Source organism: Notothenia rossii, assembly GCF_949606895.1.
Source record: "Notothenia rossii genome assembly, chromosome: 4".
Classification (NCBI taxonomy): Eukaryota; Metazoa; Chordata; class Actinopteri; order Perciformes; family Nototheniidae; genus Notothenia; species Notothenia rossii.
Genome location: NC_136902.1, coordinates 94,299,090 through 94,315,781, shown reverse-complemented (window position 1 = coordinate 94,315,781; position 16,692 = coordinate 94,299,090). Strand labels below are relative to the sequence as shown.

Below are 16,692 nucleotides of genomic sequence, written 5' to 3'. Positions count from 1 at the left end.
GTGAAAAAAAGCCCGGCTTAACAGGTTAAAGATATTGACAAACCTAGCAAATCAACTTAAACGGAAAGAGGACAAATCTTTACAGAACCAAGCAGGTGAAAGGAAACTCTAAATTATGTTTTCACACAACACTACTACTAGACGGATTCCCCACTAAATTCTTTAAAGACATTTTAGCATCACTGTTTTTGGAGGCGCTGGGAACGCAGTTGGACTCCCAAGGCTTTTAACTTAAGGGGTTTTCCAGATGTCCAAAATAATCATGGAGGGGGCCCTTATTTCACTAGATTTTTTTTTCTTCCATACACTCACAATCATCAACTTAATCCCAAGAATGACTTGGCTTCAGCAAATGTTTTGAAGTTCAGCAGTGGCGGTTCAGTGGTGGCGGTTCAGCGGTGGCGGTTCAGCGGTGGCGGTCCAGCGGTGGCGGTCCAGCGGTGGCGGTCCAGCGGTGGCGGTCCAGCGGTGTCCAGCGGTGTCCAGTTTACCCAAGCATCAGTGGACATTGTAGGTTCTGTCCACCTTCATGCTGCCCTCCCCCTAGCTTTGCCGGCTGGTAGTGTGGACCATCAGCAGCTAGCAAGAGGAGAAATATGGATGTAAAAATATGGGCAAATTGAGTTGTCTTCTTGCCCAAGAAATGCGGCGACCCGTATAGTTTTTAATGTGATAAAGTTGGAACCGGGGCAAACACGGATAGCGAATACTCATATGCAGGACTTAAAGTCTTCTTTTCCTCCTGGATTACATTAGGAAAATCCTCTCTGATGGCATTCATTTGGGAGGAAGAAGTATTTTTGGACAAAGCAAAGAGATGGACCAAAGCCATTGACATGCATTTTGGGGGGTTTGTATCCCTGTAGGAGTTTTCAGGTCCAATGGGGGACCCACTGAATCTATGTGGGATAAAGACATTGCCTGACAACTCTTCCGTGCAACAATATATCTGGAAAACCTCCACATCATTTGCAGGAATATCCTCTTTGACAAATGAGACAACAGAATAGCTGGACTGCAGAGATCATCAGGACAGTGTCGGACATGCGAATGCACCACCTGTTTCACAACCCTGAGCCTAATGTTACCACTGATCAGCGGCTGCTGCCCCTTCAGGCAGTATGTAATGTCTTAATCTTAAAATATGGAATAAAGATCAGGGCTTCCTGTGATGCTGCTTCATCATATGCTTGGAACTTATAACTCTTCACAGGGAAGCCTGATGGAGGACACTAGCTCCTAAAGGGGAAGCTGACCATGGTAGTAACGATTTGCAAAAACAAGGCAGGGCTCTTTCATGACGCCATCATGAGGACGGTGCAGGAGGAGAATTCTGGGCCCCCTCTACCCAGTATTTGGGGACGCTCAACTTCCTCCGCCAGCGTTTTTGGTGGCCAACCATGGAAAAAGATATATGTGAGTTTATTTCGGCTGGATTAAATATTACATATCTGCCATAGTTCGCTATTTATAGAGCCCTGGTGAGAAGACTTCTAGACAAACAGGAATAACTACTGCAGAAACTGAATATGTGACGTGGATCATAAATATATCAGCAATTAAAAAAAGTCTTCAATTTCTCTTCACACAATACGTCTCCTCGCAGTATCAATACTAATTCGGCTGACTTTTATATTTGATCCAATCGGTATATTGGTATATTTACACCATAACGGTGCACAGCTGATAGAAAGGGACACCTGGTGGTTAAAGCACGTTATTGACATTTATTATTTTATTATTAGATATTAATAGAAGACACAGACAGACAAACTACACTGAACAAAAATATAAACGCAACACTTTTGTTTTTGCTCCCATTTTTCATGAGATGAACTCAAAGATCTAAAACATTTTCTAAATACACAAAATAACCATTTCTCTCAAATATTGTTCACAAATCTGAAAAAATCTGTGATAGTGAGCACTTCTCCTTTGCCGAGATAATCCATCCCACCTCACAGGTGTGGCATATCAAGATGCTGATTAGACAGCATGATTATTGCACAGGTGTGCCTTAAGCTGGCCACAATAAAAGGCCACTCTGAAACGTGCAGTTTTGCTTTATTGGGGGGGGTCTGGGGGGGTCCGAAAACCAGTCAGTATCCAGTGTGAGGGTTAGGATTAGGGTTAGGGTTAGGGTAATGTTGTGAATCGAGTGGCCCATGGTGGTGGTGGGGTTATGGTATGGGCAGGCGTATGTTATGGACAACGAACACAGGCCACTCGATTCACAACATTACCCTAACCCTAAGGTCTCCCTTCCCTCGCCTAATCCTAACCTCTCCCTAAGCCCCAAACCAAACCTCACTCTCCTTCCTGCCTCATCTCCCTCTGACCCTCACCTCCCTTTTCCTCCTCCCCCCATTTCCTTCCTCCCCATCTGGCCCAAATACAAACCCCCCACTAACCCCCCTTCTAAACTGACTCCTCACCTCCTTTCCTTTCCTTCCCTACCTCTCCTCCTACTTCCTCAGCCCCTGCCTCAGCGCACTCTTAGGAACCGAGTGCAGGTTGAGGTCCATCCACTCCCTCGGACCGTACTCGACCATCTGGGGGCCGATGGGACTGGGTCCTTGATCTGCCCCTCTGTCTTTCCTTCCTCCCCTCCCCCCATGCCACCCTTCCCACAGACAGCAGATACCCCCATAATACAGACACCTGTATTGTCCGGAGATCAGGGCGGACCTCCACACCTTCCACAGGCGGATTAAGATCATGGACCACTTCCTGGGGAACCGGGGGCGGCAGCCTGTTCTGTTCACCGGACCGTCCACCTGGGAACCACATACGGCAACATCAACACCTGAAATAACACAACTCATCAATAAAAATCTACTAGCACTCACACATTGGCGCCCCTTTCCACACAGTACACCCAACATCAGCCAGGAACAACAACAAATTATTAAAACATGAGGTAACAGCCAACACATAGTCATCAAACCTGCAAATAAGGGGGGTCAAATAGTCATAGGGACAATTATATATTGGAAGCACATAGGCAGTTAAATAACAACACATACTACAGATTACTGATGCACCCACTTCAATTGGAAACACAAACACTAGTTAGGGACATTACAGCAACACTTTACAAAAACAAAATCATAAACAAAAAACAAAAGCAATATCTGGATGGTCCGAAGGAGCCCAGGCCCCGCCTCTTCTACCTGCTCCCCAAGATCCACAAGCCTGTGGAGACGTGGACGGTCCCCTCTGTGGTTCCGGCCGCCCCATCATCAGCGACTGCGGTTCAGAATCCTACAACATAACAGAATACATAGATCATTTTATTAATCCCCTTTCAAAACTCCATCCCAGTTACCTTCGAGACACCTACGATTTTGTTAACAAAATTAAAAACCTCACAGCACCCAGCAATACCCTCATCTTTTCAATAGATATAGTTTCACTGTACACCAACATTGAAACCCCACTTGGCCTCGCCGCCATCCAGCACTCTTTCAATAAAAACCCAGACCCATCCAGACCCGACAGTCAAATCATTCAGTTGCTCCACCTCACACTCACCCGAAATGACTTCATTTTCAACAATAACCACTACCTCCAGCTGTGTGGCTGTGCGATGGGCCGGAAATATGCTCCAGCCTACGCAGACATTTACCTGGCCCATTGGGAGGAAACGGCCTTCACTAAACTCCCCCTCAAACCCCTTCTGTACTTCCGGTACTTGGATGACATCTGCGGCCTCTGGCACCACACTGAACAGGACTTCCTCACCTTCTCAGAGATCCTCAACACACATCACCCTAAAATAAAACTCAAACATCAGTTAATTACACACACCGTAGAGTTCCTCGACACTGGGGTCTTCTTCCGCAGCTCAGGCGACCTTAGCAAGACACTCACCACCAGGGTCTTCTTCAAAGATACGGATCGCCACGCACTCCTCCATAAAACCAGCTATCACCCTGGGCACACATACAGAGGTCTGATTAAATCCCAGCTGATCCTTTTCCACAGGATATGCACCCTCGCGGAGGATGTGGAGGAGGCTACCAGAATCCTCTTTAGTGCGCTGAGACCTAGGGGCTATTCGAGGCGCTTCCTTAGAAGCATTAAGGCGGAGGTCAGCCGCACCTTCATAGACAGGTACAAAGACATCTCCGCCCGGCCGTCCGGCCCCACCCTCGTCCCCCTCATCACAACCTATTCAGGGAGCCTAAGCAACCTTTTGGGTAAACTTAGGGCCAATTTTGAGGGGGCTAGGGGGGACTGAGATGCGCTGCGGCCGTGCCGGCTGATCTCCGCCTACCGGAGGAACAAGAATCTCCAGGACCTTCTGGTCCACACAAATCTCAACCAAAGCGCCAAAACTAGGGAGGCGCCTCGAATCTCTGAGGTTGGTTTCATTCGCCTCCCCCACATTCTCAATCCCTTCTCTCGAGAGGGGAGTAATGTTCGGCAGGTCTTGACACCTGACACAAAAAACGCTATTTATGCAATTAGATGCAAGGCCTGCCAGAGACTCTGTGGGGGAAACGCGCAATGAGATCAGCCTAAGAATAAAACAACACCGATACAGAATCAGAGACGGGGACGGCACGAGCGTTTTATAAAACCTTTTTAAACTCCATGGCCTCCAGAACGTGCAGTCTATGGGCCTGGAGAGCAGCAGCGGCTGGAGCACGGGTCAGAGGCGAGCGGCGGAGCGGAGGTGGATCCATCGCCTGCGCACCATTGACCCGGGCGGATTAAACGAAAAGTACAACTGAGGGGTCCGCCTCCCACCACTCAAACATGTTTTAATAACCTCAACAACCTGTGTGATCTCCTCTCCCTCCAGTCTCTCTCCCCTGCAGATCGGTGATTTTAATCTCCTTCTCTGCGGGTGTGTCTGCCTGTTTGAATCCACTCTCCACGTCTTTTATTAAAGTATTTATATTTATTAATTATTCATAGAGATTTTTAGATCCTCCTCAGCTGAACTTTTTTTATTGGTGTGCTCCATTTTTAACGCATGTTTTTAGCACTATCTTATTTATCTTAATGGTGTTCATATTTATGTTTTTATTACTTCTTACATGTTTTATTCCTTAAATGTATGTATGTGCATATTTTTACCTTATGATTATAATCAAAGCCACATGAGGAGCGATCCTTTCATTTATTTATTTTTTGTTTATTTTATTACCTGGAGGCCAGAAAACCACCCGCAGAGAGAAACTCTTCACCGACCTGCCACCTTTTTATTAAAATAAACAGAGCAAACTAAACACCTGTGCTTTGGAATCTTTTAAACTTACCTGACCTTGATCCATTTTAGATCCCCTTCTCATTCAAGGTATTTTACTGATTCCATTGTGACGAGCTCCACACACACACACACACACACACACACACACACACACACACACACACACACACACACACGCACACGCACACGCACACGCACACGCACACGCACACGCACACACCCCCCGCCCCCCCCTCCAGAGATCCTGGGTTGGGGAGATCTGCTTTTTAACATACTCTGCCGCCGTTCTGTGGTCCAGCCCCGTCCTGCACTCTTTAACCACTCTTTTGAAACGGTCTTGTCCTCTCGGAGCTTTTAGAATGCTTTTAAAAGGGGTTTTGAAAGTTCTTAATAGGGCTATGTTCATGGAGGTTTTTAATGTTTTTTTAAAAGCCTATTCACCGAGAGCCAGTGCACTACGTAGAGCCCTACGCTCTTCCACAACCTAACCCTCACACCAGACACTGACTGGTTTTCGGACCCCCCCAGACCCCCCCAATAAAGCAAAACTGCATGTTTCAGAGTGGCCTTTTATTGTAGCCATCCTAAGGCACACCTGTGCAATAATCATGCTGTCTAATCAGCATCTTGATATGCCACACCTGTGAGGTGGGATGGATTATCTCGGCAAAGGAGAAGTGCTCACTATACACACATATTGATAGATGTCTTGTGATGCACTGTTGAGGAACCTGCGACCCAAGTTTTTCATCTCCGAGCTTGTCAGGACTTGAACAATCAATAAATAAAGAACACAGAATTATTAAATATGAAACACAGAATTTGTGTGATTATACTAAATGATTTACAAATAAACACCACTGCATATTTACAACTGTTACACATGCTGATGTAACGCAAGTGTTTCCAACTTGGGATCAATAAAGTATATCTTATCTTAAGATGATCGATGGCTACTGCCAAAATGTGCCTCTGAACCTTGACAAGTACATGTTCCAGGCTTATCAATGAACAACAGGAGGGGTCACAGACATAAGAGCAGCTGTTAAATAAAGCTCTTCTGACCTTAGCTGGCATGTGGGTATATATTAATGCTGCCCATTATGGGCACAAGCAATTTTCACCCATTTATTAATGATATGTTTTAAATGTGAGTGTTTCCTATCCCCTAAACCTCCAGGGATGTTCACAGTTTAATACTGGCAACTTCTTATTATGGGAAATACCAAAATGTCTTTTAAAACTACAACTCCCAGTAGAGACGTGCCATAGATAGAGAGCATGTTGCGAAACACAATAGCCAGCATGTGTAGTTCTGGGGACGGGGTGGGGGAGGGGGGGACGGGGTGGACCCGTTCAAATCCAGTTTTGGACAGTCTGCCGTGGTTCCATCCCATTTCAAAATGCTGTTCGACGCTCGGCGTAACCCTCGGAGCACACTCTCCAATCACAGAGGACTATCATCTGGGTTGCGGTCGGATAATCCAAAAATCAGCTCCTAACGTCCAACCCTATCGTCTATCCCTTGACCTCTGAGTGAAACGTCACGGGGTTAAGGGATAGTCGAGAGGAGAATTCAAAAGGACTTAGGAGAAGAGACTGCGGTACTTTAGAGATGCTGTTGCTTTATGAACAACAGAGAAACATATTCTTCATGACCAAAGTTGGAATTGAAATAAAAAAGGAAAGTGAAACTTCTGCTCGTCACCCTCTCCCTCCGGTCCACATTAATACAAATGATCACAATACGTATGATTGTATGAAAATATCTTAAAATAAATACAAATGTATTTATTATAAACGTTAGTCCTTAACACCTATCACTGTGTACCATTCAAACATCTTTTAAAAGTTGAGCAAACCCCACACAGCTCAGTGAAATGTTGATCATTTCAGTAAAAACTAACGTTCATATTTCTCTTTTTGATTATAATACTGATGAACGTTCAACACAAAGCACTTTGGCAACTTACCACATATGTTTTAAAATGCTTAATAAGCACCGTAACTTTCATGATATCATTTCTCCGTCATAATCGTTTGTTTCCGTGAACGGCCGACTGTTGTGTGACGGCAAATGCTGCGGCTGCAATGCATTGTGGGGCAGCATTTTCTCCTCTCCATCCGGTGAGGGAGGTCCAGTGGTTCCTAAGCTAAAGGAGGTTATAAAGGAAGTTTGAAACCTCCTTTCCTATCATGTAGAGAATTCGAACGGCTCTTATCATGGCTGCCACTGAGGGACTTCCGGGTCATTTCACTCCGTTAGGAAGGTTCCTAAGATAAATGGACTATTCAACTTCAGCCCTCGTCTGCATTGGAAAGATCAAAAATACACCGACCATAGACGCTTTTGTTTGTCTTTTTGCATGTTAGAAACGAGTTGGCGACACTAAGATTACGAGATAATGTTTGTGTAGCAATAATACATGACCTTTCTCTTTCTCAACTCGCTACTCGGAGGGAAGTCGCTGTCATATGCCTTGTGAACACTCCGACAATGCCTCTCCACGTTTCTTTGGCAGAGCGACGCTTGCTTTACAAATAAGGCAAATAACCTTTGTATATAAATAAATAAATATTCTCCCTCCCATTCTGGGTGGAAGTGGTATGTCTTTAGCTTTTTGCTCGGTCCCGCACTCATTTTGTTGTTTGTCTCTTTAACTTAATTTGAGTTTTCCCGGCACTTGACTGATTTTGTATCGCTTTGCATTCTGGGTTAACAGACTGGAAAGCGATAGGTCGCTTTTTCTGTCAATCAAGTAAACTCCTGAATTAAGTGGCAGGGAGGCCAAGGGAGGAGGGATCAAAACCTGTTTTGTCTATTTTAACGGAGCTGGATTTTTATTTTTATGAATGACTCGCGATCTACCAGCATTGCCCCCGCGGTCGACCGACGTACTGGGCACCTCTGATCTAGAGAATTTGAACGGCACTCATCATGGCTGCCACTAAGGGACTTCCGGGTCATTTCACTCCGTTAGGAAGGTTCCTAAGCTAAATGGACTATTCGACTTCAGCCGGGGTTGGTGTAAGGAAGCGGAGAGAATACTTACTTCCGGGTGTAAAATTCTCTAAAGCAACTACTATGAGCTGCTCCGACGCTCGGTCCTGATGGACTCCAACTTGTGTTTCTTAACAAAACAAATAAATAAACACAAGTGTGTGGTTTAGAAAAGAATTCAAAATTAGAAGCAAAAAACGCAGAAACAATACAGATTTCAGTTTTTTGAGTCCCTACTCTCCCCATAACTAACGGAAACAAAAGTCCTAGATTATTCAATTGAAATAAAGAAGTCAAAAGAATAAGTGTGGCTTGATATTGAGTAAGAAAAAGTTTGATAAACGCTGTGAGAATGGATCTGCGGAGAGCATTTCACCGCGATCCCAACTCCTCTATTACCAACGTTCAGGGAGCTCTATGCAAGTCAATGGGACGCCTTGCCCGTTGAAAACTGACTCTCAAGGGTAACCTGTCCGTAATAGACTGACGGGAAGGGGCCCTGACCGTCCGTCAATATGTGACGGGTTGGGAGTGAGAACGTGTTGCCCAAGGAACCGTGCCCTCTGCCTTCAAAACTGCTGCTGTCACTCCCATCCTCAAGAAACCCGGTCTGGATCCCTCCTCCCTCAGTAATTACCGCCCCATCTCCAACCTCCCCTTTCTCTCAAAAACAATAGAATGCATCATCTCCAAACAACTCCACCGCCATCTCCAGACCAACCAGCTTTTTGAATCCCTTCAGTCTGGTTTTCGTCCCCACCACAGCACAGAAACGGCCCTCATCAAAGTCCTCAATGACCTCCTCACCTCTGCTGACACCGGTTCCCTCAACATCCTCATCGTCTTCAACCTGAGTGCAGCCTTCGATCACTCCTCTGCCACAGCTTCAGTCACCCAAGGTGTTCCCCAAGGTTCAGTACTCGGCCCCCTCCTCTTCATCATCTACATCCTCCCCCTTGGTCAGATTCTCCGCCATTATAACCTTGACTTTCACTGTTAAGCTGACGACACAAAGATTTACCTCAGCACCAAATCCCCCCACAACCCCTCCCTCACCCACATCGACTCCTGTCTGACTGCAATAAAATCCTGGATGCAACACAACTTCCTCAAACTCAACAGCAATACAACTGAACTCCTCCACATCTGCCCCCCCCCCCCCTACCTCACTGACCTCATCATGCTCTACCAACCTCCCCGGACCCTCAGATCCACCTCAGCCGGTTTGCTTTCCACCCCCAGGGCCAAACTCCGGAGCTTTGGGGACAGAGCCTTCTCTGTGGCAGTCCCGAAGCTCTGGAACTCCCTCCCCCAAGACATCCGTGACTCTGAGTCCCTCAACCTGTTCCAGTCCCACCTCAAAACCCATCTCTTCAACTCTATATATCCATCAGCCCACCCCCCCTCTCAATCAACTTCCTCTTGACAGCCTTTTCTGTTTATTTTATTTTTTGTTTTGACTTGTTGTTTTTGGTGTTTTTTGCCTGTCCTTGCTTGTCTACCCTCCCTCACACTGTAAAGCGTCTTTGAGTCCGAGAAACGCGCTATAAAAATATAATGTATTATTATTATAAATGTATTACCACACAATGTAGCTTTACGGAGCAAAAGCGAAAAATAAGTCTTGCCGTTGCTGTTTTCTGATCAGAAGTTGTGTTCACTGGCATTAAAACGATACAAATCTGCTGAAGGTTAATCCATAGGTTAATCCAATGTGTCTGTCACTTTGAAATGATTGCTGATCATCCATCATTCAATATTTGTCAAAAACTGAGATTTCTCATAGATGCTATTAGAGCAACAAGCCAGCTTCCGGTTTTGGGCCTTCTGGCTGCGCATCACTCATTCACCAATGGGTAATGTTTAGATAGATTTCGGAACGTCCCTCTCGATTATATTGGCTCTAACGGTTCAAAAGAGGTGTCAATCATCAAAATCGACCAATGGGGGCCAGAGATATGGAAAATTCCCCCAAATGACCCCAGAAGTGTTTTTTTTCTAAATCTCTCTAAAAAGGTCAAATATCACTTGTTTTGCATCAATCTTGATACAGAGTACTTATTATATATTATAGTTTGGATTCCTAAAGCTTTTAGGGGTTAACAGTTTAACAATGTTTCACCACATTTTCATTTTAACTGGGAACCAGTGGCGGCGCTAGGGGGTGGCTACTTGGGCTCAAGCCCCGGATGTTTTCTGAAAAGCCCCGGATGTTTCACTTAAAAAAATAAAAACATGTAAAACAAATGTTTAAAACGTCTCGGGAGTAATGTGCAGTACCGGAGTCCACCAGAGAGGCAGCCGCTGCGGGACAGTATCCTGCGTACTGCGTAACCTTCCCTGCCCTGAATAAGAAGTGATCCTTCCTAGTGCCCAGCGCCATATGGCTCTGCTAGTGCCTGACGAGTTTTAAGCTAATAGCCTATAAAGTTATGGATATTAGAAAGTTCTTTTCATTGAAAAAGGCGCCACAAGCTGCAGCAGCAGCAGCAGCTGACAACAATGTCATCACCAGCAGTGAAGAAATGGATGATGTTTCAGGTTTGTGAATCTAATGGTGATATCTGCAGTGAAAAAGAGTGATGTACCGTTATTGTTATAGCTAGTAAACATGGAGTAACCACACTAAGTATACCCTTATATGTTAGTATGTATACAGAACATGACTAAAAATTATTCTAAGATGTAACGTTAACCCTTCATACCTCAGTCTACCTTTAAGACACTAAAATAACGTATTCCAATTTTTATATTGTTTTGGAATTATACCGGCTCTCGTTTCAGTACACTTAACAACGTAACCATAGCAACTGAACTGACAGGCAAGGGAACTGACAGGCAACCCTCTGAATCAGACTCCGATTGGCTGTGCCTGCATCCACTCAGAGTGTCCGATTCAGAAACGTGACTCTTACACTCAAAGATGGTGGATGAGATTAGATCTATAAAACGATAAGCAATGCGCCAGACTCAAGGTGAGACTATCCGCATCCTTTAAAACTCTACGCACATTCGTTTCACCGAAATAAGTGAACGACTGTATTTGAGTGAGTTAAGGCATTAGTTTGCTTCATTAAAGGGTGTTAATGAATAATTGTTCTCCAGTGCCTTTTGTCCGCTTTAAGGTCTTATTAAGGTAGGGTTAATGTTGCTCTCAAAGTGCACCAGATTGATGCTTTTAACTTCGATATTTAAAAAAAAATCTTCCCGGGGGCACATCCCCCGGACCCCCTAAAGGAGGTGACGACCCCCCTAAAGGATGTTCGGTCCCCCCCCAATTTGTAAAAAACATAGAACTTTACCCCTGCACCCCCCAACAACTCCTGGGCTAAGCCCCGGATCTCCTACATACCTAAATCCGCCACTGCTGGGAACATTGATAATAAGTGTATTTAAAACTTTTGAGACTACAACTGTTAAAACCTTGAGTATCAAGTAACCTGCCGACTACTACTACTAGTGGTACTAGTACTACTTTACAATCAACACTAACAGTCAGGGTTGCACTTTTATGGCCAAGATGATGTCCCGATTATTATGATTATTATGAAGATCACAATTATTTATCTTTAAGATTCAAAATATGTAGGAGACACAATATGTGTATTGCACCTGCACATTTAAATTATCCGAGCGCTGCCTTCTCTTCCATGTTGAGCTCATGTACAAATCTTTGCATCCCAATGAGACGTGGCAGAATCTGTGCTTTAGTATTAACACTGAGATTCTGTTCATATTAACACGTCCTCCTTCTTCAGCTTGAAGGCCGGCCTCTTAGGTTGCAGCCATGTCATATCTTTTTTTGTTGTTGTTTAATTTCCTTTAGAAACACGTTTTCCCTGTCTTTTAAGGAAGGATTCAGACTCAATTAGAACTGTGAGATTCCCACCCAGTTTTCCAGTCGGTCTAGTAATATCTAGTGGTCAGCAGTGTCAAATGCAGCACTGAGGTCTAATGATAAGACCTTAACAAGAGCAGTCTCAGTGCTGAGGTGCGGTCGAAAGCCTGACTGGAACACATCAAAACAGTTAGTTTGATTCAAGAAGCCATACATGTTTATTATTTGATATACCAAGCCTGTTATAATGTCAGGGCCGCAGGACGTGGATTTGATGTTGTGTAATGTCCTGCAGGTCTTTATCATTGATCAGATGGAAATGTGTACAGGTAATAATTTAGGTGTGTATACTACACTGTATACATCTGCAATCTGTCTGTGGATACATGAATATTGGAATTAATGTGGAAATATAATACCTTGTTGTCAACACTATAAACACGGTAAAAAAAAATCCACTTAGATATATGTTTAATCAGATCATTTCAAGACATTCATTTACTGACACTTTTGTTATTTCTGACACCAGCCAACAGTTTATAACAGAGCACATGTTTACACATGTTTCGTAGTTTGGACATTTGCAGTCCGTACATGACAGGGTTCATTAGTGGCTGTATGATGAGAAAATACAGTGACAGAATAATACGCAGCGCACTGGGAACACCGCTCTTATCAAATCTACTCTGAAGTATTTCAAAGCTGCAGCCAAAAGAGAAGTTGAGGAGGGAAACAAGGTGAGGTGTGCAGGTACTGAGAGCTTTCTGTCTGGTCTGTTTGGAGCCAGAGAAACACACTCTGAGGATCCTCATGTATGAGAAGAGGATTGGAAGAACAGGGACTAAGATTGAGAGAACAATTGAAAAAAGTCCATAAATGTTGTTCACCTGAGTGTCAGAACATGCCAACTTCACAATAAGGTAGTTATTACAATACAAACTGTTTATGATGTTTCCACAAAGTGTCAAACGGAGGTTTAAAGATAGGATTATCAAGAACTTCACAAAAGAGTACAACCAAAGCAGAGTAATGAAGATGAGCGCCTTGTTAGAAGTCATACGTGTGTTATATTGCAGAGGATAACAGATAGCAAGATATCTGTCATAAGACATGACGGCTAAATTACAAAATTGTATATTTGCATATGTGTACAAGCAGAACATCTGCAGGAAGCAGAGTGGAGCAGAGACAGTGTGAATGTCAGAGAGGACCTGAACCAGAAGGAATGGAAACAGCCCTGAACTACCATACAGTTCATTTACAAACAGGCTGCACAGAAAAAGGTACATAGGTTCATGTAAGCTCCTGTTCACACAGATAACCACAATCAGAGACGTGTTGGCAACAACAATCACAATGTACAACATGGCAGTTATCATGAAGTACAAGTACCTCAAATATCCAACATTCAAATAAGCTCCAAGAATGAAATAGGATACAGTTAGTGGAGTTGAATTGGACATCATTCTTAGAGGTTAAACGTTAATATATCTGAGCACATTTGAACTTCACAGTCTTAACTTACCATCCCCCCCAGAGTGTGTCAGGAACTGTAAATGAATGCAACATGAGCACATCACACAGTGCAGTGTCTCTCACCTGCTGTGCTGCAGACTGCTGCAGTCCCTTCTGTCAGCTGCAGAGACTTCTGCTGCTTTAAAGCTTCCAGAACACCAGAAGCCAACAGGCCAGCCCCTCACCATCAGGACCCAGACCAGCCTATCCATACACACAATATCATTTTAACCTGTCAACCCCCGAGCCTGTTTTTCAGGCGTGAGACTCTAAAATGACATTCCCAGAACAAATGACCATATCTTCCCTTCTAAAAGGGTTAAATTAATAATATTTTTTCTCAAAGTAATGATAAACTTGTGAGTTTGAGGTAGAAGAGTCAGAATAAATATAGATGTTTTTATTTTAAAGAAAATTCAGATTGAACATGGTAAAAAACTGTAAATTATAGTGTCCGTCCAAAACATATTTTGTACTTATATGAAAACTAACCTTGGATGATGGGTTAGTAGACTAAAAGCTTTAGGAATCCAAAGTACAACATATAATAAGTACCCTGTATCAAGATTGATGCAAAACAAGTGATATTTGACCTTTTTAGACAGATTTAGCAAAGAAATTCTCTTCTGGAGCCATTTGGGTGGATTTTCCATATCTCTGGCTCCCCCTGCTGGATTTTGACATGTGACATCTCTTTCTGACTGTTAGAGCCAATTTAATCGAAGGGAAATTGTCCCGCACACACGCATCTTTGCGCATTCAATTAAGCTACAGAGTGTAGGAATGGCCTGCTCTACTATTTTAAAACGGAATTGCAGTTTTATTGCTTATAGATTATCAGAACATTTCAAAGGGGACACAGACACATTGGATATTAACCTACTGATGAACTACATCATCGTTGTTATCGTTTTAATGCCATTGAAGACCAGTTTAGACCAGACAAAGGCGAAGGTAAGGCATGTTAGCGTTGTGAGCTACATAGCGCCACTTCTTTTGATTTACGTTTTTGTTGATAACGTCGCAAGTTTGTATCTTCCAGTGTTGAGGTGGGCACCGTTAGATTCTGTGTCTTTACGATCATCAACGATGGGTTGGATGTGCAGCTAGGATAAGTAATAAGGGAGCTAGGAGTGATTTTCGGTGCAGTAATAGGTTAGCATTTTTCGCTCGGGGTTAATTCAGAGGCACACTGTTAGCATTGTATGTTTTTTTTGAAAAAAATAATTAAAAATATCAGTTAAATGAGTTTTTTCCCATTATATGGATATAAAATATTCATAGTTTATTAATATTAAGGTTCCTTAGACGTTGTTTCCTGCAAATGACGCAATTTTGGCCCCGGAACCGGGTCCGTGGGGCTTAACAGGGCGTTAGGAATCCAAACTATAACATATAATAAGTACCCTGTATCAAGATTGATGCAAAACAAGTGAAGTTTGACCTTTTTAGAGAGATTTAGAAAAAAAACACTTCTGGGGTCATTTGGTTGGATTTTCCATATCTCTGGCCCCCCTCGTCGATTTCGATGATTGACATCTATTTTGAACCGTAAGAGCCAATAGAATAGAGAGGAAAGTTCCTAAAAATCCATCTAAACATTACCATTGGTGAATGAGTGATGCGTAGACAGAATGCCTCCTGAGTGTGATGTCTGGGTTTGCTTACCCTGCCGAGTTCTGGTGCACAGTGATGATACCCCTAGAATCTGTGGAATCTCAGCTTGCTAGCTGATATCTTGTTTGTGCAGATCTGTTAAGTAATAAAGTATTTCTACTGTGAGTTCTGTGCTAAGTGCATTAGCATTTTTTCGCTTAGTGCTAATTCAGAGGCTTGGCGTTAGAGATGTGTTTTGTTTAGCTAAAAATAGTTTGTCAGTTAGCTGAGTTTCTACCCGTTAAGTGGGTATGACACATTAATAGTTTGTTAAATGTTAAGAAGCCCTGAGACACAGTTTCGTGAAAAAAAAGCCCGGCTTAACAGGTTAAAGATATTGACAAACCTAGCAAATCAACTTAAACGGAAAGAGGACAAATCTTTACAGAACCAAGCAGGTGAAAGGAAACTCTAAATTATGTTTTCACACAACACTACTACTAGACGGATTCCCCACTGAATTCTTTAAAGACATTTTAGCATCACTGTTTTCGGAGGCGCTGGGAACGCAGTTGGACTCCCAAGGCTTTTAACTTAAGGGGTTTTCCAGATGTCCAAAATAATCATGGAGGGGGCCCTTATTTCACTAGATTTTTTTTTTCCATCCACTCACAATCATCAACTTAATCCCAAGAATGACTTGGCTTCAGCAAATGTTTTGAAGTTCAGCGGTGGCGGTCCAGCGGTGGCGGTCCAGCGGTGGCGGTCCAGCGGTGGCGGTCCAGCGGTGTCCAGCGGTGTCCAGTTTACCCAAGCATCAGTGGACATTGTAGGTTCTGTCCACCTTCATGCTGCCCTCCCCCTAGCTTTGCCGGCTGGTAGTGTGGACCATCAGCAGCTAGCAAGAGGAGAAATATGGATGTAAAAATATGGGCAAATTGAGTTGTCTTCTTGCCCAAGAAATGCGGCGACCCGTATAGTTTTTAATGTGATAAAGTTGGAACCGGGGCAAACACGGATAGCGAATACTCATATGCAGGACTTAAAGTCTTCTTTTCCTCCTGGATTACATTAGGAAAATCCTCTCTGATGGCATTCATTTGGGAGGAAGAAGTATTTTTGGACAAAGCAAAGAGATGGACCAAAGCCATTGACATGATTTTTTGGGGGTTTGTATCCCTGTAGGAGTTTTCAGGTCCAATGGGGGACCCACTGAATCTATGTGGGATAAAGACATTGCCTGACAACTCTTCCGTGCAACAATATCTCTGGAAAACCTCCACATCATTTGCAGGAATATCCTCTTTGACAAATGAGACAACAGAATAGCTGGACTGCAGAGATCATCAGGACAGTGTCGGACATGCGAATGCACCACCTGTTTCACAACCCTGAGCCTAATGTTACCACTGATCAGCGGCTGCTGCCCCTTCAGGCAGTATGTAATGTCTTAATCTTAAAATATGGAATAAAGATCAGGGCTTCCTGTGATGCTGCTTCATCATATGCTTGGAACTTATA

General features: G+C 43.7%; 1 protein-coding gene and 1 pseudogene across 2 annotated transcripts in view; one reads left to right on the top strand and one right to left on the bottom strand.

Annotated features, from left to right (window-relative positions):
• LOC307034994 (olfactory receptor 10A6-like) overlaps positions 1-606 on the top strand; it is a 3,011-nt pseudogene extending 2,405 nt beyond the window's left edge. The window contains exon 2 of the transcript in view: positions 350-606. The product of the transcript in view is annotated as an olfactory receptor 10A6-like (transcript). The remainder of the gene's footprint in view (positions 1-349) is intronic.
• Positions 607-12,554: 11,948 nt separating this feature from the next.
• LOC307034993 (olfactory receptor 11A1-like) lies at positions 12,555-13,526 on the bottom strand (the record flags this gene model as incomplete). The annotated part of the gene is made up of 1 exon (XM_079673920.1): positions 12,555-13,526. The coding sequence occupies one exon, from the start codon at positions 13,524-13,526 to the stop codon at positions 12,555-12,557; it is 972 nt and encodes a 323-aa protein (XP_079530046.1).
• Positions 13,527-16,692: the final 3,166 nt, after the last annotated feature.